The 27,499-nt window shown below is 44.3% G+C and overlaps 1 protein-coding gene across 1 annotated transcript in view; it reads left to right on the forward strand.

The window, feature by feature from the left end:
* Positions 1-27,499, forward strand: part of TCP11L1 (t-complex 11 like 1) — a 279,925-nt gene that overhangs the window by 33,715 nt on the left and 218,711 nt on the right. The window contains exon 2 of the mRNA XM_069223521.1: positions 24,068-24,231. Within this exon, the coding sequence (XP_069079622.1) occupies positions 24,084-24,231 (148 nt within the window). The 5' untranslated portion in view covers positions 24,068-24,083. The remainder of the gene's footprint in view (positions 1-24,067; positions 24,232-27,499) is intronic.

Below are 27,499 nucleotides of genomic sequence, written 5' to 3' on the forward strand. Positions count from 1 at the left end.
GATAGACCCTTGTGGTTGCGGGTAAATATAAAGTTTATATGTTCTCCAAAAACACACAAAACCCAGAACCAACAACTAAGTTGCACCTTACAATGGTTGTTTATTGTGCATCAAGTGTACATCAAACTATATGGGAAAATATAAAAAGTAAAAAATTGGGAAATATATATTACTGAAATGTACTAAAGATACTTTTTAAGAACAGTGATTATTTGTATACCTCTGAGTTTGTGGGTATCCTTACTGTTATGAGATGAACAGGACATTTGCCAAATTGCTTCTTATTTGCACACTGGCTTACATTTGAAAGCCAGAGTGTGGAGGAATCCAACTGGTAATACAAATCTTCACTATTCTGTGTTCCCACACGTCTCCTGATAAAATTGGCACCTCACTTGTGTGTGTGTGCGCCTAGCGCACGCGAGAAGAAAGAATCCAAAACACAACATGGACAGATCAAATTTTCCACTAAAAACTGACCCTGTTTTTGTGGTGTTGTTGGCTGAGAGTTTTGGGTCTGTGCTCGACCGCCACTTAGGGAACCTACCATACCCAGATATTACTTAAAAAAAAAAAAAAAAAGAAAGAAAATAGACACCCCGAAAGTCTACTGTGGTATGAATTTCCGTGGATCGCTCAAGGTTTTTTTTTTTTTTTACCTAGAAGCAAATCTCTGCAAATCTTAAACTTTGGCTAAAACAAGTTACTCATGTTTCTGTGAGGGACAGTTTTGGAATCTGCAGGGATTTCCTACAACCAAGTGTTTCCACACATCTCACGATAAAATGGTACCCCTCTTACGACTCCCCTGCCTCTTTCCTTGGTTAGAGCAGACTCTGCAACGATAACATGGTCAGAGCTTTCTCTCTGTTGCAGGAACCTGGTCGGCAAAGTTTTGATCCTGCAGCCTACCTACATCCTTCACAGCTAGTGAACTAGTGGCTACTGCGTTTGCAGCACTAAGACTTCCAAATTTGGCCAATGGAAAGCCAAGGAAAGGTATTGGTCTTCCTGTGGTGGTCTGGCTGTAAACAACATATGCATTGTATGTTGCCAACTGGATCAGGAGGGTGAACAAGTTCTTATATCTTGTGTGAGGTTTATGACTCACGTTATATATCTGAAGTGCCCGGTCATTCTTACCAACTCCTCCTGTGTACTTGTTGTAATCAAGTATACACTTGGCTTGTAAACTTCTGATGTTTGACCCCAAACCGTGACTGGGGAAGTGCCCGCTTCATTGATTGTGGTGAGCACGTATACATCTTCACCTAAGTGAGAATTTGACTGCAAGCAGTTAGTTGGAATGCAATGCAGTGCTCTGTGATTTTTGGAGATTCTTAAAAACAAGCTCCTGTGGGAATCCTTTGTGGCAACATCAAACTCTACTGCATGCCGCAAAGGCAGCTTTGTACATCTTGACTCCTATATAGAAGTTATCCACATAAAGGTTATAATCTTTATGAAGGGGTGATTGGACAAGCTTCCATTCATTCTTTGTAGTGATTCCTAGTGTAGAAGGGCTTGTATATATGGGTGGGTGGGTGGGTGTGTGTGTGTGTGCTTGTGTATGTATGTGTATATATATATATATATATATATATATATATATATATGTTCGATGGCATGTGTAGCTGCAGATACACATGCTGTGCATATCCCGCCATCTAGTGTTGGGCTCCGAGTGTTACAAGTTGTTTTTCTTCGAAGAAGTGTTTTCGAGTCACGAGATCGAGGGACTCCTCCCATTTCGGCTCCATTGCGCATGGGCGTCGACTCCATCTTAGATTGTTTTCTTTCCGCCATCGGGTTCGGACGTGTTCCTCTTCGCTCCGTGTTTCGGTTCGGAAAGTTAGTTAGATATCGGAAAAATTTGACGGTATTGTTTGCGTTCCGTATCGGGTTAGTTAACGCAGATTGACACCGAATTTTGAAGAGCTTCAGTGGCCCTTCGGGTTTTCGATTCCCCGGCGGGCCTGGTCGGCCCGACCACGTGCGTCTACAAGACTAATGGAACGGACCCCATTCCACTTCTGCCCCGAATGCCACAACAAGTATCCTTACACAGATCAGCATTTTGTCTGTAATTTGTGTTTGTCTCCCGAACACAAAGAGGATAACTGTGAGGCCTGTCGAGCGTTTCGGTCGAGGAAAACGCTGAGGGACCGGAGAGCGAGAAGGCTTCAAATGGCGTCAGCGTCGTCAGAACACCACGACTTGGAGGAAGAAGAAACCTTCTCCATTGCTGACTCGGACGAGGCCGAAACAGAACAGACGCCGAAAACTGTGAGTAAAACAGCCCCGGCCAAAACTCACGTAAAAATCATCAAAGCCCAGGGGACGCCACCGCTGGCAGGCCATGGCTTAACCCAAAAAAACGGTGACCGTCCATCGGCAACGAAAAAGGGCACACATGTGTCGAAGTCATCCGACTCCGGTCGAGATACCGGCACAGAAAAGACTCGGCCTGAGACACTGGGTCAGAACAATCTCGACATCGAGATACCGGCACCGAGATGAGTCGGCACCGAGAGATCGGAACACCGAAACTCAAAAAAGTGGCTTCGGAGCCGAAAAAGACGGTTGAAAAGGTTTCGATACCGAAACATCCAGCTTCGGAGCCGAAAACAAGTTCCTACACCGAGGAACAAGGGCTTTCCACTCAAATGCATAGCCATAAATTCGGGCAAGAGCTAGAAGCAGGGGAGCCAGATTATACACAGAGAAGGCTCCATATCCAAAAGAAGACAGGGAAGATAAGAACTCTACCTCCTATAAGGATGAAAAGGAAACTGGCTTTCCAAGAGAAGGATAAACAACCACAAACAAAGGTGGCAAGACAAGTAACTCTGCCACCATCACCACAACGCTCACCGCAATCATCACCAATTGCTAGCCCACCTATGGTGCAGTCTCCAACGCACACAGGCATGAGCCAAGATGACCCAGATGCATGGGATCTTTATGATGCGCCTGTGTCAGATAACAGTCCCGACTGTTACCCAGCAAGACCATCACCACCTGAAGACAGTACTGCTTACACACAGGTGGTGTCCAGAGCAGCTGCTTTTCACAACGTGACACTGCACGCTGAACCTATCGAAGATGACTTTTTATTTAATACTCTGTCGTCCACACATAGTCCGTACCAGAGTCTTCCGATGCTACCGGGAATGTTGAAACACGCAAAGCAAGTATTTCAAGAACCCGTAAAAGGCAGGGCCATTACTCCTTGGGTGGAGAAAAAGTACAAGCCTCCACCAACAGACCCTATGTACATCACACAGCAACTGACACCGGACTCAGTAGTAGTAGGCGCAGCACGCAAAAGGGCGAATTCACACACCTCCGGAGATGCACCGCCACCCGACAAAGAAAGTCGCAAGTTCGACGCAGCGGGAAAAAGCATGGCAGCACAAGCAGCCAATCAATGGCGCATTGCAAATTCACAGGCTTTGCTGTCAAGATATGACAGAGCCCACTGGGATGAAATGCAACACTTTATTGAACATCTGCCCAAAGAATTCCAAAAACGTGCACCATAAGTGGTCGAAGAGGGCCAAAGTATCTCAAATAACCAGATACGTTCAGCAATGGACGCAGCAGACACAGCTGCAAGAACTGTAAATACAGCGGTCACAATTCGGTGACACGCATGGCTGCGCACCTCAGGATTCAAACCCGAAATACAACAGGCTGTGCTTAATATGCCTTTTAATGGACAGCAGTTGTTTGGGCCGGAAGTGGACACAGCTATCGAGAAGCTGAAAAAAGATACAGATACGGCCAAGGCCATGGGCGCGCTCTACTCCCCACAGAGCAGAGGCACTTTTAGGAAGACACAATTTAGAGGGGGGTTTTGGGGCCAAACCACAGAACCCTCAACCTCACAAACCAGGCCCACATACCACAGCCAGTATCAGAGAGGAGGCTTTCGGGGATAATATAGAGGTGGACAGTTCCCCAAGACTAGAGGGAAGTTCCAAAGTCCAAAGACCCCTCAAAACAAACAGTAACTTCAGTGTCACAAATCCCCAACACATAACACCAGTGGGGGGGAGACTAACAAATTTTTACAAAAATTGGGAGGAAATAACAACGGACTCGTGGGTCCTAGCCATCATCCAACATGGCTATTGCATAGAATTCCTACAATTACCACCAAATATGCCTCCAAAAACACACATGTCAAAACAACACATGGATCTATTACAGATAGAAGTCCAAGCGTTGTTACATAAAGATGCAATAGAACTAGTACCCAATCACCAGAAAGGAACAGGGGTTTACTCCCTGTACTTTCTCATACCCAAAAAAGACAAAACTCTAAGACCCATATTAGATCTCAGAACACTAAATCTTTATATCAAATCAGATCACTTTCACATGGTGACACTTCAAGACGTAATCCCCTTGCTCAAACAACAAGACTACATGACAACATTAGATCTCAAAGATGCGTACTTCCATATACCCATACATCCTTCACAAAGGAAATACTTACGGTTTGTAATCCAGGGAGTACATTAGCAGTTCAAAGTGTTACGATTCGGAATAACAACAGCACCAAGGGTATTTACAAAATGCCTTGCAGTACTAGCGACACATATCAGAAGACAGCACATACACGTGTTCCCGTACCTAGACGATTGGTTAATCAAAACCAACACACAAGAACAGTGTTTTCAACACACAAAAAACGTCATAGAAACCCTTCACAAACTAGGTTTCTCCCTAAACTACCACAAATCGCACCTACAGCCGTGTCAAATACAACAATACTTAGGAGCAACAATCAACACAAAAAAAAGGGATTGCCACTCCAAGTCCACAAAGGGTACAAGCATTCCAAAACGTAATACAAAGGATGCACCCAAACCAAGAGTATCAGGTCAAATTAGTGATGAAACTACTAGGCATGATGTCCTCATGCATAGCCATTGTCCCAAACGGAAGATTACACATGCGGCCCTTACAACAGTGCCTAGCAACACAATGGACACAAGCACAGGGTCAACTACAAGATCTAGTGTTGATAGACCGCCAAACACACACCTCGCTACAATGGTGGAATAATATAAATTTAAATCAAGGGCGTCTTTTCCAGGACCCAGTGCCTCAATACGTGATCACAACAGATGCTTCTATGGTAGGGTGGGGAGCACACCTCAACCAACACAGCGTCCAGGGACAATGGGACACTCAGCAGAAACAACTTCACATAAATCAGCTAGAACTACTAGCAGTGTTTCTAGCGTTGAAAGCATTTCAGGCGCTAATAGCCCACAAACATATTCTTGTCAAAACAGACAACATGACAACAATGTATTACTTAAACAAACAGGGAGGCACACACTCATCACAACTGTGTCTCTTGGCACAAAAAATTTGGCATTGGGCGAATCACAATCACATTCACCTAATAGCGCAATACATCCCAGGAATTCAAAACCAGTTGGCAGACAATCTCAGTCGAGATCACCAACAGATCCACGAATGGGAGATTCATCCCCAGATACTACAAACCTACTTCAAAAACTGGGGAACACCGCAAATAGACCTATTCGCAACAAGAGAAAACGCAAAATGCCAAAACTTCGCATCCAGGTACCCACAGCCTCACTCCAAGGGCAATGCGTTATGGATTAGTTGGTCAGGGATATTTGCTTACGCTTTTCCCCCTCTCCCACTCATTCCGTATCTAGTAAACAAACTGAGTCAAAACAAACTCAAACTAATACTAATAGCACCAACTTGGGTACGACAACCTTGGTACACAACACTACTAGACCTGTCAGTAGTGCCTCATATCAAACTACCAAACAGACCAGATCTGTTAACTCAACACAAACAGCAGATCAGACACCCGAATCCAGCATCGCTCAATCTAGCGATCTGGCTCCTGAAGTCTTAGAATTCGGACATCTAAACCTCACACAGGAATGTATGGAGGTCATCAAACAGGCTAGAAAACCTACTACAAGACATTGCTACGCAAATAAATGGAAACGATTTGTTTATTACTGTCATAATAATCAAATTCAACCATTACAAGCGTCCGCTACACACATTGTAAGCTACTTACTCCATTTACAAAAAAAGTTAGCTTTTTCATACATTAAAATACATCTCACAGCAATTTCAGCTTATCTGCAAATTACACATTCAACTTCGCTATTTAAAATCCCAGTCACAAAAGCTTTTATGGAGGGTCTAAAAAGGATCATTCCACAGAGAACACCACCAGTTCCTTCGTGGAACCTCAATATTGTATTACGAGACTCATGGGTCCACCATTCGAACCCATGCATTCTTGTGAAATGCAATACTTAACTTGGAAAGTAGCCTTCCTAATAGCTATCACATCTCTCAGAAGAGTAAGTGAAATACAAGCCTTTACCATACAGGAACCCTTTATACAAATACACAAACATAAAGTGGTTCTACGTACAAATCCCAAATTTTTGCCAAAAGTTATATCACCGTTCCACTTAAACCAAACTGTGGAACTCCCAGTGTTTTTTCCACAACCAGACTTTGTAGCTGAAAGAGCATTACATACATTAGACATAAAAAGAGCTCTAATGTACTACATTGATAGAACCAAACAGTTTCGCAAAACAAAACAATTGTTTGTAGCTTACCAAAAACCTCATACAGGGAATCCAATATCCAAACAAGGCATTGTCAGATGGATAGTGAAATGTATTCAAACCTGTTATGTTAAAGCTAAAAGAGAACTGCCTATTACACCAAAGGCACACTCCACTAGAAAGAAAGGCGCCACAATGGCCTTTCTAGGAAATATACCAATGACAGAAATCTGTAAGGCAGCCACATGGTCTACGCCTCATACATTCACTAAACATTACTGCGTGGATGTGTTAACAACACAACAAGCCACAGTAGGACAAACAGTACTAAGAACTTTATTTCAAACAACTTCAACTCCTACAGGCTAAACCACCGCTTTTGGGGAGATAACTGCTTACTAGTCTATGCACAGCATGTGTATCTGCAGCTACACATGCCATCGAACAGAAAATGTCACTTACCCAGTGTACATCTGTTCGTGGCATGAGACGCTGCAGATTCACATGCACCCTCCACCTCCCCGGGAGCCTGTAGCCGGTGTAAGTTGATCAAAATTAAACTCGTACATTTGTAAATTTGTAAATATAATACTTTTAGTCACATTATGTGAACATACTTACTCCATTGCATGGGCATTATTACTATATACACAACTCCTACCTCACCCTCTGTGGGGAAAACAATCTAAGATGGAGTCAACGCCTATGCGCAATGGAGCCGAAATGGGAGGAGTCCCTCGATCTCGTGACTCGAAAAGACTTCTTCGAAGAAAAACAACTTGTAACACTCCGAGACCAACACTAGATGGCGGGATATGCACAGCATGTGAATCTGCAGCGTCTCATGCCACGAACAGATGTACATTGGGTAAGTGACATTTTCCATATATATATATCCAAAATACCACTTCGCCTTCGGCCCAGCCACTTACTTTGCGGTGGATCACAGCAGGGTGGCGTCCCCTCATATATACAAACAGACATTGTCAAGACCTCAGAGACATATGTCCCCCGACGACAAGCAACGAGCCGTGATCCCAAGCAAAAACAATCCTCTGTGAGGTCTTGACAACGTCTGTTTGTATGTGTGTGTGTGTGTGTGTGTATATATATATATATATATATATTATATATATATTCAGGCTTCCTTTATTAATACTGGCAATAATACGGTACATTACTTTTAAAATCATTCTTGCCTAACGTGTTACGGACATTACTTATTCTTGTTCACAGGCGATTACTCAGCATATACCACAGGTGCTGCAGATATTTATTGGTTCTGCCCTCTGATGGATCTCCCAAGTGAGTTCCCAATTCTATTTCATGTTGGGATTCGTAGTACTGCACAATATCCTTTTTACCCTTCAGTGGGTTGGTCATGTCAAACAATCCAAACTCTATAAATACAGGATGTACTGAACTCTTGGCAGTATTAATAAAGGAAGCCTGAATGTGGAGTGCATCTTCCTTTTGTGTACAAAGTCTTGCATAACTGTGACGGTGGGTCCAGCTGTGAAGACAGCACACAACAGGAAATTATGTGGGTCCGTGTGGCTTGGAAATATTACAGCTGCTTATCGGAATGTTTAGAATGCAGAGAAAATCATCTATTTGAAGGGTTTGGACTGTGTGCAGTTTTGTAGATCTATCTATCTATCTATCGCTCTCTCTCTCTATATATATATATATATATGTGTGTGTGTGTGTGTGTGTGTGTGTGTGTTTTCAATGGCATGTGTAGCTGCATATACACATTCTGTGCATATATAGCCATCTAGTGTTGGGCTCGGAGTATTACAAGTTGTTTTTCTTTGAAGACGTCTTTTTTCAAGTCACGGGATCGAGTGGCTCCTCCTCTCGGTGATAATGCGCATGGGCATCAACTCCTTTGTTAGATTGTTTTCTTTCTGCCGTCGTATTCGGACGTGTTCCATCTCGCTCCAGGATTTTCGGTTTGGAAATTTTATGCTCTTTCAAACTTTTCTCATACCCTCGGTATTGTTTCAAATGCGGTTTCCTTCTGCACTCGATCCGATAGTACCGTCTGGATTAAGTAAACGCTCTTTCGGGCTCCCGCGCCCTCTGAGGGCCTGTTCGGGCCTACTGCGTCATAGGCTTATGAATCAGACTCCATTCCGATGCTGTCCTCGGTGCCACGCCAAGTTTCCATACACCGACCAGCACTTGGTGTATAATCTCTGCCTTTCTCCAGAACATCAAGAAGAAAGCTGTGAGGTGTGTCGGTCTTTTCGATCGAAGAAAACGTTACGCAATGGAAGGGCAAGAAGATTGGAGATGGCGTTGAAACTCACAGAGCCCACCACCGATGCCCTTGGCAAAGAGCAGGCACAAACAGCAGTTTTTGTCCCAGACTACCCTCCTCAACTCATAAGCAATACCAGTGTCTACCAATGCTTCATGGTGTGCTCAAACATGCAGATGAAATTTTCAAAGAACCAGTTAAAGCTAGGGTTCTAACACCAAGAATTAACAAAAAATATAAGCCTGCACCAACAGACCCAATTTACATCTCACAGCAATTACCACCAGATTCTATTGTGGCCAATGCAGCCAGGAAGCGTGCCAGTAGTCAGTCTTCTGGGGGATACCCCCGACAAGGAAAGCCATAAATGTGATGCGGCAGGGAAAAGGGTGGCAACACAAGCAGCCAACCAATGGCGCATTGCCAATTCCCAGGCCCTGTTACCAAGATACGACAGGGCACATTGGGATGAGATGCAAGAATTCTTGCAATATCTCCCCAAAGAACACCAAAAAGGGTGCAGCAGATTGTAGAGGACGGTCAGGCCATCACAAATAATCAAATTAGGTCTGCCCTAGATGCAGCTGACACTGCAGCTAGAGGAATTAATACCAGCATTACTATTAGGCGACATGCATTGTTGAGGTCCTCCGGTTTCAAACCAGAGGCACAGCAGGTGGTCCTTAATATGCCATTTAATAAACAACAGCTATTTGAACCAGAGGTGGACACAACCATAGAAAAACTCAAAACATATACTGACACCGCAAAAGCCGTGGGAGCTCTTTATACCACACCATTTCAGGGTTCCTTTCGAAAACCACAATTTAGGGGAGGATTTAAAACCCAAACTACAGAGGCTTCCACCTCACATTCAAAGCAAGGCCAGCAGTATTACGCAAGTGGGTCATTCAGAGGCTCTTACAGAGGACAAAATTTCAGATCCATAGGTAAATTCCCAGCCTCAAAGGGTGCTTCAACATCCACAAAACAATGACTTCCCAAACATTCCACAGCACCGTACATCTCATGTGGGAGGAAAACTGCAACAATTCCATTCTCACTGACAAAAAAATGCTACAGATCAATGGGTACTCTTAATTATTCACAATAGTTATTGCCTAGAGCTCATCTCTACTCCACCAAACATTCCACCTCCTTCTCACAGACTCTCTCCAGAACACACTATTCTACTAAAACAAGAGGTACAATTTCTACTACTCAAGGAGGCAACAGAAATAGTTCCCATCTCAGAGCAAGGAACAGGAGTATATTCCCTATATTTCCTTATACCAAAAAAGGATGGTACTCAGACCCATTCTCGATCTTAGGCCTCTAAATCTATATATCCGGTCAGAGCATTTTCACATGATCACTCTACCGGATGTAATTCCCTTGTTACAAAAACAAAACTACATGACCGCATTAGACCTAAAGGACGCTTACTTCCACATTCCTATACACCCAGCTCACCGCAAGTATCTAAGGTTCGTAATAGCAGGCAGGCACTATATCAATTCAAGGTAGTACCATTTGGGGTAACAACAGCACCAAGAGTGTTCACAAAATGTCTAGCTGTAGTCGAAGCGTACCTCAGAAGGCAACAAATACATGTCTTCCCCTTATCTAGACACCTGGTTATTAAAATCCAGCACTATTCCAAACTTCCAACAACACAAGCAATATACAGTAGATTCCATACACAAATTATGGTTCACAATCAATTACCAGAAATCTCACCTTCAGCCAGCATAGATTCAACCTTATCTAGGAGCAATTCAGAATACTCAGTCAGCATTAGCCCACCCAAGTACACAACGGATACAAGTGTTTCACTCCCTCGTATCCCAATTACAGGCCAATCAAACTTACACAGTAAGATTTATCATGAAATTATTAGGAATGATGGCATCATGCATAGCAATAGTGGCAAATGCACGTCTAAACATGAGACCACTGCAGTGGTCTCAGGGACAGGGTCAACTACAGGATCTAGTGTTACAACCGTCAAACTTACAAATCTCTGCAATGGTGGAATCACAACAACTTAGTAAAAGGGGGCGGCCATTTCAGGACCCTGTGCCACAGACCATAATCACAACAGATGCATCAATGACAGGTTGGGGAGCCCATCACAACAAACTGACAATACAAGGAGAATAGGACTCAATCCAGTAAATTTACCACATAAACCACTTGGAATTACTAGCAGTGTTCTTAGCCATCAAAGCATTCCAACCACAGATCATACACAAAATAGTCTTAATAAGGACAGACAACATGACAACAATGTATTATCTGAAAAAAACAGGAGGGGTACTCATCCCAATTGTCCCTTCTAGCACAAACAATATGGAAATGGGCAATTCACAATCACATTCACCTGCTAGCGGAATACATCCCAGGGATACACAACCAGCTAGCGGACCTTCTAAGCAGGACGCAGCAACAAATACACGAATGGGAGATTCACCCAGATGTGGGGAACACCAAACATAGACCTTTTTGCAACAAGCAAAAATGCAAAATGCCGAAACTTTGCATCCAGATACCCACAGCCTCATTCCAAGGGCAATGCTGTATGGATCAACTGGTCAGGGATATTTGCTTACACTTTTCCCCCTCTCCCGTTAATTCAGTTTCTAGTCAACAAGATGCATCACACTTCCCTAACTATGATACCCATAGCTTCAATTGGGCATGTCAACACTGGTACACAACACTGTTGGATCTGTCAGTAGTACCACATCACAAGCTTCCAAACAGACCAGACCTGGTAACTCAGAACAGGGGTCAAATCAGGCATCCCAATCCCAGTGTGCTCAATTTGGCGATTTGGCTCCTGAGATCATAGAATTTGGATACCTACAGCTTCCATTAGAATGTATGGACATTCTAAAACAAGCATGTAAACCGACAACCAGGCACTACTACGCAAATAAATGGAAACGTTTTGCATATTACTGCAAACCTAAAAATATTGATCCACTTAGAGCATCAGTACAGGATGTTGTGTTATTTGCTTTATTTCCAAAAAGCAAATCTTGCCTATTCGTCTATTAAAATTTATTTAACAGCAATATCAGCCTACCTCCAAAACAGACAACATACCTCTCTGTTTAAAATTCCTGTCATAAAAGCATTTATAGAAGGGCTTAAACGAGTTATTCCAACAAGACTACCACCACCTCCTGTATGGAATCTTAATATTGTGCTCACAAGATTTATGGGTCCACCATTTGAACTCATGCACTTTTGCGTTATTCAGTTTCTCTCATGGAAGGTTGCTTTCTTAGTAGCAATTACTTCCTTAAGAAGAGTAAGTGAAATTCAAGCATTTACTTTAGAAGAACCCTTCTTCCAAGTACACAAACACAAAGTAGTACTTAGGACAAATCCAATTTTTTACCTAAAGTGGTTTCACCCTTTCATATTAATCAGTCAGTCGAATTGCCAGTCTTCTTTCCACAGCCAGATTCTGCTGCGGAAAGAGCTCTCCATACTCTTGATCTCAAAAGAGCTCTAATGTATTATGTAGAAAGAACGAAAGACTTTAAAACAACGAAACAACTTTTTGTTGCTTTCCAACAACCTCATAAAGGTAATCCTATTTCAAAACAAGGATTAGCTAGGTGGATTGTAAAATGTATTCAAACCTGCTATCTCAAGGCGAAAAGGCATCTATTAGTAACTCCAAAAGCACATTCCACTAGAAAAAAGGGTGCCTCAATGGCATTCATAGGAAATATACCAATGACGGACATATGCAAAGCAGCCACATGGTCTACACTACACACGTTCACTGAACACTACTATGTGGATGTGTTACCTTGACAACAAGTGATGTTGGTCAAGCAGTGCTAAAAATACTTTTTTAAACTACTTCAACTCCTACGGGCTAATCACCGCATACTTGGGAGGAGAACTGCTTTTCAGTCTGTGCACAGCATGTGTGTCTACAGCTACACATGCCATTGAACGGAAAATGTCACCCAGTGTACATCTGTTGGTGGCATGTAGTGCTGAAGATTCACATGCGCCCTCCCTCCTCCCTGGGAGCCTGCAGTCGTTGTAGTACTTAATCATATAACTATGTATATGCATTGCATGGACATCTTCTTTACTTTCTATATAAATTTGTACATACACAATTCTTCACTCCTTACTTCACCCTCCTGCGGGAAAACAATCGAACAAAGGAGTTGATGCCCATGCGCACTATCACCGAGAGGAAGAAGTCGATGCCCATGCGCACTATCACCGAGAGGAGGACTCAATCGATCCCGTGACTCGAAAAAAGACTTCTTAGAAGAAAAACAACTTGTAACACTCCGAGCCCAACACTAGATGGCGATATATCCACAGCATGTGAATCTGCAGCATACATGCCACAAACAGATGTACACTGGGTAAGTGACATTTTCCATAGATGTGTGTGTGTGTGTGTATGTATATGTATGTATGTGTGTATATATATATATATATATATATATTTCAAATCAATCGCTCATAAATAATGGTACACACAAACTGCTGGTGGTAGTGGTAGGCGGTAGACCAATCCTCCTCAAATTATAATTCTAAGAAAAGAAACCACTGTACTCCGTTTCTTCCGAAGAATCACGGTATTTAATCCATGCCAAAAAACACCAACATGTTTCAACTCGGAAGAGTCTTGTTCATGGTTGGTGAGTCCCTTTTCAGTATTCATTAAATACTACTACCACAGTGAGCCGATAATGAGGCATTCTGGGACATGTAGTGTGACAAAATTAAAATGCAACCATTCGAGAATCAAGAAAGTTAAACTTAAGTGCCATAATAAATTAAACCAAATAGGTGAAACCATATATCATTTCAATAATACAATCTTCTGCACTATACGATCTAATTAGACAAAATTGCAATGTATCTTCGGATCAAAGAAAAATGGTTTACATTATCCATCAAACCATAGATCAGCCATTTATGTGTCGTGTTTATGTATATAGTTTACACCTTCTGTATATATCCTTCTATATGACCATAGCATAGGGTGGAGTGGTGTGTGGGAGTGGGGTGTCGTAGAGTAGAGTAGTGGCATGGAGTGTGATACAGTGGAGTGGAGTGGCGTGGAGTGGCATATCATAAAGTGGAGTGGAGTTGCATGTTATGTAGTTTTATGGGACCTAGTGAGAAAATAGCTGCATGGATGTAGACGAAATTTTGCAGAAATATAGATTGAGGTGGAAAGTCTCCTTTTTGATGGTAGGTCTAAACTGGTTACGGTGTGTAAAAAGGAATAAGGCACAAAAACGTAGTTATATATTGGGCTGTGTATACCGAGGTAACTTTATGATATATTGTGGTACATCACAATGAGAAAGCAGCATATGATTGAGTAATGAAAGGTAATCATATTGTTTAGACCACACTTGGGGCCTCATTACGAGTGTGGTGGTCCTCAGACCGCCACATTAAAACCCTGGCAGTCAGACTGCCAGGGTTCCACCAGCACCGCCAGGATCCATGATCTCGGCGGCCTGTCGGTGGCAGAGATCCTAATCCGCCAGGGCAGCGCTCTCCTGCGGAATACAGCTTTCCTCACTGCCAGCCTTTTCAAGGCGGTAACACCGCCATGAAAAGGCTGGCGGAGAACAGATGCCGAGGGTAGCAGGGGGGGGGGCTCCTGCACTGCCCATCCACTTGGCATGGACAGTGCAGGGGCCCCCATGCTCAGCACTGTCACAATGCTGGTGCACCCTGCGCAACAGGATTGCGGCAGGCTCGATTACGAGACAATGCTGTAGCCTGTTTCCCGCTAAGTCAGTGGGTGGAAACTGAGGTTTCTGCCTGTCGACAAAGCAGGAAACTCTTAATAACTCTGTCGGGGTGTGGACTCTAACTCAGGCTACTCCAATGAGTAACATGTGAGCTACTAGTAGCTCTTCAGCTACCTGTTGGTAGCTTGCCTATGTACGGCCCAGCCTAATAAATTTGAAGCTTTTATTTAGTTGAATTGATTTATGTATACCAGAATTGTAAAGCATGCATTCAAGATGAAAATGATTGTTTTTTTAAAACTTATAAGCTTATGTTTGGAGTAAAAGGGTTGAATTTCCACAATATATTTAAAGCTGATATTTGAGTGGTAAATCATGGGGTGCTGGAGACGACTTATTACCGAAGTGGCAGGGACATTACAGCTGTGACTGTTATATAATACCCACGTACAGGCATTCCACATTGATAAAGCCTTTTTAGTACAATACTAATAAAGTAATCTTGTCTGATGTGGTCACTGTTACAACACTAGTAATATTAGTAACCCAAGATGATTCTCAGGAACTAGACTACCTCCTTGTTAGCTTCCTCTGGGGCTCAGGTCGCTGGAGAGTGGCCCCTTACTGACACGGGACTGACCATTCCTGATTTCGAGTCATATTATGTGGCAGGCCAGCTTCAATGACTGATGCAGTGGATAGCGAACCAGAAGATGCCCGAGTGAAAAGTGCATACCTTCACCCAGGACCTCTCCTCATTGAACAGAGTGCTGCTCTGGCTCACCCTGCCCTACAAATCTAACTGTTCTGACCAAGCAGTGTTGAGACACTGTTGGCTGTGACATCTCTGCAGATTGAGATGCCCCATACCTTATGCCCCAGAAATTCCACTTTGCTTCCTAATGGAGTTGCCCCATGGCGGAAGCTGGGGAGGGACTCTTGGCCTGGGCTGAGGCTGTTACGATGGACACCCTTTACGAGGCTGACGCTTTCTGCCCTTTGAGGACTTCCATGCTAGCCACGTCTTACCCCATGGCCATTTTCTCCTTCATAGGGCCCTCACCAGAACAGTGCAGAAGCAAGGGAAGCATGGTCCGGCGGAGCCATACAAGTCAGCAACATGCCAATATTTGGTAAGTGGAACAAGCACTCATAAAGCAGTGACTTGTCTTTATCACAGAATTAGATCGAACCTTATCTCACCCCTGACGGCTCTCCGCCTGCATGGGTGTGAGCCCTGTACTTCTTGTGGTCATAGCAGTGTAGCCTCATGACCTCCTCCGCTACATTCTCCTTGGCCTCCAACAGTTCGTTTTGAATATTTGGCTCATCTGAGCGACGGCTCTCAAGAACTCTCAGCGCAGTTTCTGCTTGCATAATGTCACTTAGAAGTGTCTGTCAGACCCCTACCACGGCTGAAATGCAGCGTCCCCAAATCACTGCTTTGAGAGCCTCCCACTCTGCCAACACGAGTCCGCTGACCCCTCATTCTCTACAAAATACAGCTGTATAGCTGTGCCAGTGGAGTCCCGGAAGATCTAGTCTTCTTGAAGATCTAGTCTCAGATTCCATGTGGGGACTGGGGGCCGGGGTCGAGTCCATTTAAGGCCCAGGAGTAGGGGGTTATGGTGCGATACGGTTCTGGTTAAGTACTTCAACACCAGGACCAACTCATGCACATCCGGCGAGGTCAGAAAAGTGTCCAATCGGACATGCACGTCATATAATGTGGAAAAGAATGAGTAATCCCGTTCATTTGAGTGATGGGTTCTCCAAGAGCCCATGAGGCCCCACTCCTGTTGCCAAGCTAGAAAGGCTTTAGCGTTACGGGGAACTGGCGAGTCCCGTAAGGGGGATGTGACCTGTCTAAATCTATATCTGCTAAGCAATTAAAGTCCTCGGCCAGTATAATCGAGCCCGTTGAGTGTGTCGCTAGTGGACTGGATATGGAAGCCAGGAAATTTGCTTGGTCACTTTTGGGGCCATATATAGTTCCTATTGTAATCTCCCTCCCATCTAGTTTTCCAGTGATGATAATATAGCAGCCTAAAGGGTCAGTAAAGGACTGGGAGAGTTGGAACCGGGACTCCTGACCTGATCCAGACAAAGGCCGCCCTCGCATTGGCAGAGTATGTGGTGTAGTGAATTTGGCCCCTCCATCTGTGCTTCAGTGCGAGGCCCTCTTAGTGTCTAGGTGGGTCTCATTTTGAAAGGCTATGTGGATTCCACGCCTAGTGAGATGCAAGAACACTTTATGATGCTTAATTAGCGAGTTCATTCCCCTAATATTCCATGTGAGGAGTTTATACTGTATTTGGTTAGCCATGGGTTATGATCTAATTCAAAGCGGAAAAAGGCCGCTGCTGAGGCATGTACCACCTCGGGGAGTCCTCGCTCGGGTTGGGCATAGGACCTGGCAAAATAAGGTACAGAGCAGATCAATCCCGGTCTCAACATAAACAGTAATTCTTAAACTCCCATTCCCCAGGACAAGTAGCATAACCCCACTCACCCAACCTGTTGAACACCCAACAAAAATACATCCTTGTACTAACAAACTTTCAAGTAGTCGATATGGGAGGGGTGGCATTGCAGCCAGTGTACACTCGCCACTCCATGCTGCCCCCACCTAATCTCTGGGTTGAAATCTGAATACATTAGTGTTGCTTAGTAGTGAAATGAGCAGCTATAATCTCCCATGCTGTAGTGAAGCTGCTGAGCACCATCCATGTGATGCAGGAGAGTTGCCCTCGGGTTCACAGGAGCTCGTCCGCCATCAGTGGGGTTATGATAGGTTAAGAGGGTGTGGCTAATATCATCTCTTCTCAGTTCTGCAATAGCTTCCAGTGCCCATCTCCTCTCCCTCCGCGCTTCAGCATCAGATGGGGCTCCCTGCCGTGACTGCATTGCTAGTTGTTGTCCTTGCGACGTCGCGGCAGATGTCTTGCCTTCCGGCCACTTGGGAGCCACCTGTGGATGGGTTTCTAACCAGTCCCATACTTCATGGTGGGTAAGAAAGAACTGTACTCCTTGCAGTGTAACCACTCATAGCTTTGCCAGAAAAAGCATTGCGTATTGCACTCCTTGAGCTCGTAATTGTTTCTTAGCCTCTTCGAATGAAGCACAGCGTTTTTTAACATCTTTGGAGAAGTCTGGGAAAATCTTGAATTTATTGTTATTTACATGAATATCTCCTCTTTGTCTGGCTTGCGCTAATATGTGATTGCGGCCTCCATATTGTGTAAGTCTGGCAACCACCGGCTGCAGAGGGGCCCCCAGTGGTGGCAACTTGGCTGGCACCTGATGGGCCCGCTCCACGGCGTAAAAAGCGGAAAGTCCAGTAGGGGCCACTGTCTCTCCTAACCAGTTCTCCAGAAATGCCACCATCCGCTAGGCCTCAGTTCCCTCCGGGAGCCCGATTATTCTGATATTGTTTAGTCGGGACCTAATTTCACTATCCTCTTCCCTTGCTTCTAGCATGCGGATCTTAGTCTCCAAAGTAGAGAGCTATGCCTGCATTCTCGATAGGTCTGGAGATATGTCAGCGAACAACCTCTCAGTTTCCGTGACTGTGTCCTCCAGTCGCCTGTGGTCATCTGTGAGCAGGCCAAGATCAGCTCCCATGGAATCTATTTTAGTCTTGAGGGCCTCTCGCATAGACGTGATGGCCTTCAGAATGTCTTGAAGAGTGGGCCCGCTTCCTGCGAGGGGGACGAGTTCCCCAGGCTCTGTGACTCTCCTTCCATGCTTCCTAATGTGACACTTTGGAGTTTGGCAATTGGGTCCCTTTTCCTGGCCCCTATCCCCATCTGCAGCACCATTGGGTTCACCAGCAAAGCCTAATGGTATAGACGGGAGGCGTTGCTGCTCAGTGGCACGAGTGTCTAGTTAAGTATCCGTGCTGAGATACTGTTAATTAGAGGCATGTGGGTCAGCGCAAGGAGTGAGGTAGGGGTCCATCAATGTGGCTAAGTATCGGATAGGCCTGGGGTTCCCCAGGGACAGTGGTGGGGGGGTGTACCCTCCTCATAGGGCGCCTTGACAGGAGTCCCCCCCTCCCACTTCCACTTGAAGCCTTCTACTATGTGCGTTCCAGCGCAAGCCCGCAGATGAGCTTGCCTTCTCCTGATCCCCGACCTCGTTGCTTGTTATGGTCAGTTTGGTGCAGAAAGCGCTACCTTCTCAATCCAAGTATCCAGCCGTTAGCGGATCTGCGGTTCGCACAATGTTCAGCGCAGGGCCCCCAGTACCTGCGAGGCCTGTTCGACGTTTGTCAGGTTCCACATGCCTCCACTCCGGCTCTCCAAGGCTCACCAGTTTGCCATTTCCAGCTACGGAGGGCCTTCCCTATGGTCACTGCATGCAGGGTAAGGGGTGGGCCTCATTGACAAGGCAGGTTAGCAGGCAGGCCTGGGGCATCTAAGGTCTGCATTCCAGGAGGAAGGGCAACCCACTCCAGGGAGACAGCAGGGCCGTAGGGTCCCCCCTTCTCCACCCAGAGTCCCCCACCATGTGTCTGCAGGCACAATGCACCACTTACTGTATTCCCTGGGCCCCAGAGTCTGCTACAGATGTAGCGATAGATAAGCCCTTGCAATGCGCAGTTCTCTGGTCTGGGCCCCCAGATTCGTCAGGGTCCGTCCGTCGGTATTCAGGTTACACCCAGCTAGGCGCACCTCTCCATGTTCCAGGGTCCACCAAAAGCCATCCGTCCTCCCTCTTTAGTTGTGGGGTCACATTTGTGGAAGGCGCGGGTTGTCCTCCTCCCTCTTTAGTTGTGGGGTCACATTTGCGGAAGGCACGGGTCGCCCTGTACGTTTCACAGGCAAGTCGCCCTGGGACTGGCGCCACCCCGATCCAGTCTCCAAGGTGTGGAGGTCTGCCTCCGGAAAGGCCATCACACTGATTACTCCAGACCCCCCAGCCCGGGCGGCAGCCTGCCCCATTGCTCTTCAGGGGGGCCCATGATCATTTTTCACTGCAAGCCTCACCTTCAAAGAGGGGATCCCCTCTGTCTTTCGGGAGCACCCCTTTGAGCGGGTAGATTCAGTTTCCGATGTCTCCGCTCAGGCCCCCGGAGCATGGCAAGCCAGTCCTCATCGCCGCGCCCTACAGCAGCCGGTAAGATAGTCGTCTCCAAGTGCCGCTCAGGCCTCTTCCTTGGCCCCCGCTCCTCAGTGCGACCGGTGCAGCTCCCTCTTGGTCACGGTCCTTCTGGGTTCACCATGCATAGCAGCAGGGATTTGGATGCTCAGTCGTCCGCAGGCGCCATTTTGTGCAAAGGGGAGGCGCTCGGCCTCCTTTCGCGGTGCAAGCGGTGGCAGGGAGCACCCATATCCACTCAATCCACCACAGATTGAGTGCCCCCGAGGTGGAGAGTATATTTGGGGTTGGTTGAGGCCCCTGGGATGCAGGATGGGAGTTGATGGGGGATCGACAGGCAGGAGCTCACTGAGCCATGTCTGTTCGTAGCGGCTTCTGGACACGTCTCCATATCCCTTCACATCATATAAATCAGTATTCTTTATTCCCTCCATCAACCACACATTTTAGTCAGATCCCTGATATGATAATCTCCGAACTTCTCCATTACATCCACATTTACAACTGCAACTTCACATTTTATTTACAAATCCATGATATAGTCTGACCCCAAAGGTACTCTAAACAACAAATATGCCTATTCATGCTGCCTCCCTGCTACATATTCTGTCTTGTAATAGTATGCCTATAACTTTGACACTAATAGTCTTGCCAACCTTGATGACAACACTATTCCTCCACACAGAAGCAATATGTTCATCAAAAATTTGTCAGTGATGAAATGTATCCATAAAGATACATCCTGAATATTTAGCAGCTCGAGTCCATGCTACAATTTCTCGATCTACTATAGAATATTTTTCTCTGCTCTTCACTAGGCACACTAACCATATGCCGCCACCCATAATTCTGAATTAACCTCTTACACAAGCACTGTTTCACCCAAGAGCACATGTCCAATGTCACAAACCAGTCATTGCCCAGTACAAAAGTTTACAATTATTATGCCCCAACAATTGCAGATTTGATGTGATCAATTTGTTCTGCTCAGACCACAACAGGAACCTAATATTTTTCTTTATCAATCCGGTCATGGGCTCAACCATACATCATTAATTTTCAATAAATTTAGAGTAAAACTCTAGTCCTAGGAATAATGATAATTGTTCTCTGTTTGTAGATGTCATGGTAATCTTTTTCACTTAAAACACCTTGAGCTGAATGCCATCCTGAGATATCTTGTGTACCCCAATTTAGTTTGGCCAAATATATATTTACTTCTCATGATGATCAACCCCACTCTTTGCATTTCTTATAACTCTTCCTTTAAATCCCAATGATGTTCTTCACTGTTATTTCTAAACTCTAAGATGTTGACCAGGAAGGCTTTTGCACCCTGTAGCCCATCCATTATTCTAGGCATCAGTCTCTGCAATATAGCCGCTGCACTTGCTAGTCCAAGATTCATTCTCTTGTATTTAATGCATGCTCCAAGATGATGAAAGCTGTTAAATGTCTAGATCCTTCCTCCAGTTTGATTTGGTGATAGACTTTGGTGAGGCCTATCATTAAAAAGACCATGGCCCCAGATATGAATGCTAGCAACTCCTGGAAGTTCAAAAGCAGAAACCTACCCTCCCATATCGCTTCATTGAGGCATTGTAATCAATGCAGGGTCTTAATTCCCCTGAGATCTTCAATGAGATGGCTATCCGGCATAACTAGTCCAAGCTCTCAATGGGTTCAATTATGTCTTTGGAAAATAAGTACTTCAAAATTTCCACCAGCTTAAGTCTATAGGTAAATGGCACCTTCCTAATCAGCTGCCTCACAGGATTCACCCCTTGAAAATAATTCTGTTTGAAATCCTTTACGTTTGCCTAATTATCTGTGAAATATACCACAGAATTCCTTTTCCAGTTCCTTGTACCTCCTGTCATGAAAATCACTGACCAACATCACCACCCACAAAACAAACAGGGTGGCCTGTCCTTAGCTCCACCCTCATTCTAAGTTCTTCCTGTTGAAGCCATTCTAAAATGGAGTCCCCTAAACACCCATATAACTTTAACCCTTGTCCTTTCTGCATTTAAAGCACAGTTCTAACCCAAAAAAATAAAAATCCAGATCGATTTTGTTAATACTAAAGCTCCCTGGGCGAAAATATCAGTATATATTAATTTGCTCTCTGGCCATATTCTGGCAAACAATGGTTTACCCATGATGGTATACTATACTCATGAAACCACCATCACTTTCACTCGTACCCCATCCATCGTGGCACCGCACTTGGGCAACCCTTTCATTCCTGCCCATTCTCCTCCCAAACAAAAAACAACCCCATCATCCTCAATCTCATCCTCGAATATTTGTAACACAATTCATACTTTTTCCTGTTTCCCGATATACCCTATCAAACTGTATGTTCTTCATGCAGCAATTGCAAATTGTGTCTATAGCAGGCCAATTTTTGGCATTAGCCAAATTATTTGGACTGCCATACCTATAATAAGAAATCTTCTCCCATATATTTGGCCCCACATTTTCCATAATTTTCTATTCTGGCCTTTTTTCCTCATTGTTTCCATTTTTCTAACATTTGTTACTGCTCACATCCCTACCCACTTACTGAAAATATTTTTCAGGTGATTCAAGTCATCTACCCACAATAATAGCCCCTTGTGGAGTAGTGTCTGCACCTTCCCATTGACTCTCTGCCCATTGTCTCTCCTGAACCTTCTTGGTCTTCAAAAAATCTGATCACACAAGCCTTGCTTTATATATTTGAAACTGCAGGTTATGGACACTGCCTTCAACAACTGCATACTGGTCCACATTTTCTGCCTTTCTCTGGCTCCTAGCATTACATTTCTAATATTCAGGTATTTACTTTCCTCCCATGCCATTCCTGCAGCTACTTAACTGCAACTTCATAAACATTCAACCCAATCCACATTCTTAAGAGAAATTACACTTTTCAGCTCTCTCAAACCCACCACCCAAAGCAATGTTTCAATAAGTATAACTGCCTTTGAGGGGTATACTCCCTTCTTATAAACATGAGTATAGGCTTAATAAAGCCCTCCCACATTTCCCACTGAAGAGGGGGTTCATCAGGTTTCAAGAGGACCAACGCTGGAGCTTGCATGTTGCCTTAATTATTTTGAAAAACAAAGTAACCAGTTCCATATTGAATGACGCAAAGTAGACACTGCCTTTCTAAATTGTATGAACCCTAGAATTATTATTTCCATTTTAACATGTAATTGTAAAGTATGAATGTTTAATTCTCCCCACACGATCTCAAGAGTTCAGTCTGTGATGTGCTAACAAGATAAACAGAACTGTTATTTCACTAGTATTGTTTAATTGTACCAGCTGAATGTTCAGTGCATTCCCCATGATCTCATAAGTAATATTGCTGTGTAATACTACGGCTCTGGCTGCCCCTGAAAAGTTCTCACTTTGCCCTTCCTATTCAACACGTACTCCATAGTCAAATACTGCCTTTGACCCTGCAGAAGACATATTGTACCCAAACCAAAATGGTACCTGACACACGTGTCAGGTACACATGTCCAACTGTCAAGGTCTTGTGACATACGCCAGGCTTCCAGTTTCTTGCACGAATTTTGGCAGGTGCTTGAAAGTTTGATTATTCTGGGTGCATGCCACATTGCACCACTGCCCTCCGCAGACCTCACCAGCGCCATCTCAAAAAATGTTTGGCAGCTCAAACAAGTCATGCTGCCACACGCTAGATGAGGCACCACAGACTTCCTCCTTCCTTGCCTTCCTGGTTCCGTTGTGTAGCTCCATTCCTGCTTTTCGCCAATTGTACAAGCTGCATAAAATACTCCACTCATAGGATGGTCCAACCTAATGTTTTTTTTTAATTCTGACTGGAGAAGCACAGGCGACAGTTCGAGGCTACCCTCCAGGAAGTCACTGTCACTCCACCTGCACTTTTGGATCTCACTCTGCATTCCACCACTCGCAGTCCTCTCATTTACCATTCCATATTTCATACTCACATTCTGCCACACAGCAGTAAAGACACATAGCCCACACTCTGTAAACATCGTGTTGGTTAAAATCTATAGTTCAATGAAATTATTTCACTCCTGTAAATTAAGGAAACTAAGACTCAGCAATGACATATATCTGTTAAATATGGAGTTTGAAGCTGCTGCTGTTTGTGAAGTAACTGGAGCCAAACAGAACATCACTTTATAGCTAGACTTCTCTTACCTATAAGTTTGAAATTTGTCAAGATAGCGGCAGGTGATTTTTTATTTTTTTTTGCACATGAATATTTGACTACTTATCTACTATGCATAGTGGGGATGGTTACTGGAAGAATATCCCTCTCCTCATTCTATACATATGTATTGTTTCCTCAGAACAAGAAATTGCACAATGCCTCTGGACCCTGACATGCCAAATGCAAATGAAGGAAAAACAAATGAGTCGGAAATTCACAGCCAGAAGGAAACCCAGGACACATCTGATGAATCTGTTCGTAAGCGGATAAGACAAAGTTCTCCAAGCAGACTAACACCTCAATGTAAGTATAAGCCCATTTCAAACTGTCACCATCAAGTTTTGTTCCAAAGTTATCAATAAGATGTACTGTGTTCGGAGAGGCTATATAGACCAGAGAGCAAGCTGTTTATATTACACCTGTTTACTGTTTAGTCTGCTTTTATAAGAAATAACCCCTGCGTTTACATGCTACACTGTGGTATCTGCTCACCCTCCAGCTCTTCTGAGGGTTCTGGAACAGGGCCACTGTTCTGTTGTATATGGGCTCCCTCAGTAGAAATGACAGCTGTTCATGTGGTCGTTAGTTGATGCTGGTAAGGGTGCTTCTACTCACCATAAACTGGTCCCAGTGGCACCTCCCAAATGGCTACCCTTCACTTTTCCTTTTTAGTCCCAGTCTCTCAGTTACACCCATAACTCTTTTATGCCACCACCCCCATAGTTCCCCGTTTCTAATACAAACCCACTACACCATTTCCAGACTCCCCAGTCTCCACTGACTAATGTTATCCTTTGGCACCTCAAGCGCCGCTCCCATGTTTACGATTCTACATTCAGTGCCCTCAAGATTTATCTGAATTTATCTTTGTGAATAGGTCCCAATGTCTTGAGCACTGGTGCCTGTGGACTACTCATCTCTACTATAGGAGGTTTCCACTCTTTGTTATCCTCAATGCCTACAGGATTACTTGGACATTCCGAAGTTCTCTTCGAGACCCTCTTCAGCATGGCTACCTTCAATTTTCCCTTTAATCCACTTTATGACACATCTTTATCTTCCTCACAAGCTTCTCTCTCAAATACCCCAACTTCGCTTCAAGCCTCCTCTCACTGTTCTTTCTATCCTTCCCTTGCTCCTCACACCATAAAACACACAAATAACCTACCCAGTTACTCCACAAACGTCCCCAATTAACACACTGTTATCCCACTACTTCCTACTGACAGCCAGAACTCATCCTGACATCCATTAACATTTTGTAGTTCAATGGGCATATCTTTTTGCTCTTGAACCTCATTTCAAACCTATTCTGTGACTTTTACATTTAATTTATAGTGTTGCACACAGTCTCTTGAAAAATTAATATTGCAGCCTCTCTGGCACTGCTATGCACATTTTGTTTGTTACAAAGTACAGCACTTTTTAGGGTCGAGCCTGCGTTGCATGCGCTAGCGCATGCGTATCGCAGCGAGACGCTTTAGTATTTAGAAAAGGGCTCGGAGCCCTGTCAACTTCACGTCAGTGTTTTTTATTGGTTTTTATTGACATTTAATCCAGACCCTTAATTCCCTGGAATAAAGCTTCAAGCTTTTCTCTTGCAGGTGTGTAAACATCCAACATAAAATTCTGCACCCTTTACATATAAATGAATGTTCATTCAAAGCAACCAGGTCTTCTGGTTTTCAGTTAAAACCAGGCAACATTTCCTTTTCAGTAGAAACCAGAAAAGACTGGAAATTGATGCACCTTTACTACTTTTAAGCCGTCTTGTGTAAAAGTGCGGCCTCTACCCCTAAGCAGTTTTCTCTGATGGATGCTCCCATTGTGACCCATATGGATTTTGGTAAAACATTTAGTAGGCAGTTTTGACCAACGTAAATGTAATGTAAAATGTAAATTAGCACTTGTATAGCGCACTACTCACCCATTAGGGTCTCAAGGCGCTGTACTCATACCGCTATGGAACCCCTCCTGGCTTTTCCCTGTGAGGCACCCACTCCTGAGCACCCCCAGGGTGAAACCAGGCATCCAAGCGCTGTTGGGGCCGTTGTGGAGATTAAGCAAGCTATTGCCCAGAGTTGCAGAGTGGGACCCATGAATTAGATTAGGCACCGAGGCGAGAATTATCTGGTCAAGGGGAATTGAGCCCAAGACCTGCCGAAGCGGGACTTGAACCCTGGTCTTGAGCCAGATCTCTGCTTCAGGGTCTGCCGCTCTAACCATTGAGCCACACTTCTCCACACTTCTCCACAACCACAAAGTCCATGAAGCATTGGACTTCCTGGACTTACTTCTTCTCCCATTTGGGGGGCATGGCTCAGCTCAAATGGCTTACGTTCACTGCATGTTGCTGTGTAGTGGCAAGCAGATATGTGGCTGAACTCTCAGTGAAGGAGAGTGGCAGAAATGTTTGGTTGCCCCTACTAAGTGGAGTATGTAGCTTTGCTTTCTGAAACTTCAGTATCAGGACTGCAGCAAAAAAGTTCACCGTGCTTATGGATATCACTAGAAATAATGTCCTGTATCTAATACTTGATTATCTCATACTGAAGGACAAGGTCCCTATCTTGAACAACTTGAGCAACCATGCAGAGGCCTAGAAGAGGCAGCTCAGTTTGAGGATAGACAGGTGGTGTATGGACCAGTTCAGAGCCTGCATACTGATAAAACCCCAAATCATCAAGTTAAATTTTCATTCCTGTTGCCTCCTTATGAAAATGAAGCTTGGAGAACTCATAGTGCTAAACCAAGGGCTGACATTTAACAACATCACCCGTACAGTAAAACTGAGCTGTGCACAAATGTAAAGTGCCTTGGGTAACTTGAGTGCCTGTAAGGAGCTCCCTGCTCTCACTGCTTTCAAATAAATTCTTAGTGGTCTATATGCTGACTTTCATATAAACCCAAAATCCAGAAGCATGGCACAATATTATAAAATAAACTTAACAGGGTGTGATGCACACAGGCAAACAACTCGAGGCATTCTGCAGGTCACAAATTTTCTTTACTACCTCGGCTGCTTCTTTGTATAGTCATCATCACCCTGTAGCTAACAGTATGCACATTAATTCCTTAGCAGACTTCTCCCCTATGATCATGTAGAGCTGGAAAAGGCTCTGATCAAACTCAACTTACACATTATTAGTTCAGGTCTTTCTTAGTATCTCGGGACTAAAGCAAGGCAATCTGAAACTGGCTTGCAGTAAAAGAGCACTAAGCAACCCACAATAAATATCACGTTTCCGAAGTAGAAAATCTTATTCAGTCAATCTTTGAAGAAGAGAGCAGCAGGAATGTGTGTTAAATGCACACTAATAACCTTTTAACTGATGCGGTCAAAGCTTCACAAGGTACAAGTATATCCCTATGCATGCGCATCTTGGACTTGGTATGCAACTAGTTTGCTACACAGAGGAGTTTCAGTGCAGGGAAGTGAGACTGGCAGGGAGGTGAAAGAAATAATGAAAGGTTACTTAAAAGGACAAATTCAAGGAAAAGGGACTTTAGAGCAAGAAAGACCAAAGAAATAATTGGAGTAGGGTTAACTGAAGTAAAAAACATAAACCCC

Source organism: Pleurodeles waltl, chromosome 3_1 (genome assembly GCF_031143425.1).
Source record: "Pleurodeles waltl isolate 20211129_DDA chromosome 3_1, aPleWal1.hap1.20221129, whole genome shotgun sequence".
NCBI classification, from domain to species: domain Eukaryota; kingdom Metazoa; phylum Chordata; class Amphibia; order Caudata; family Salamandridae; genus Pleurodeles; species Pleurodeles waltl.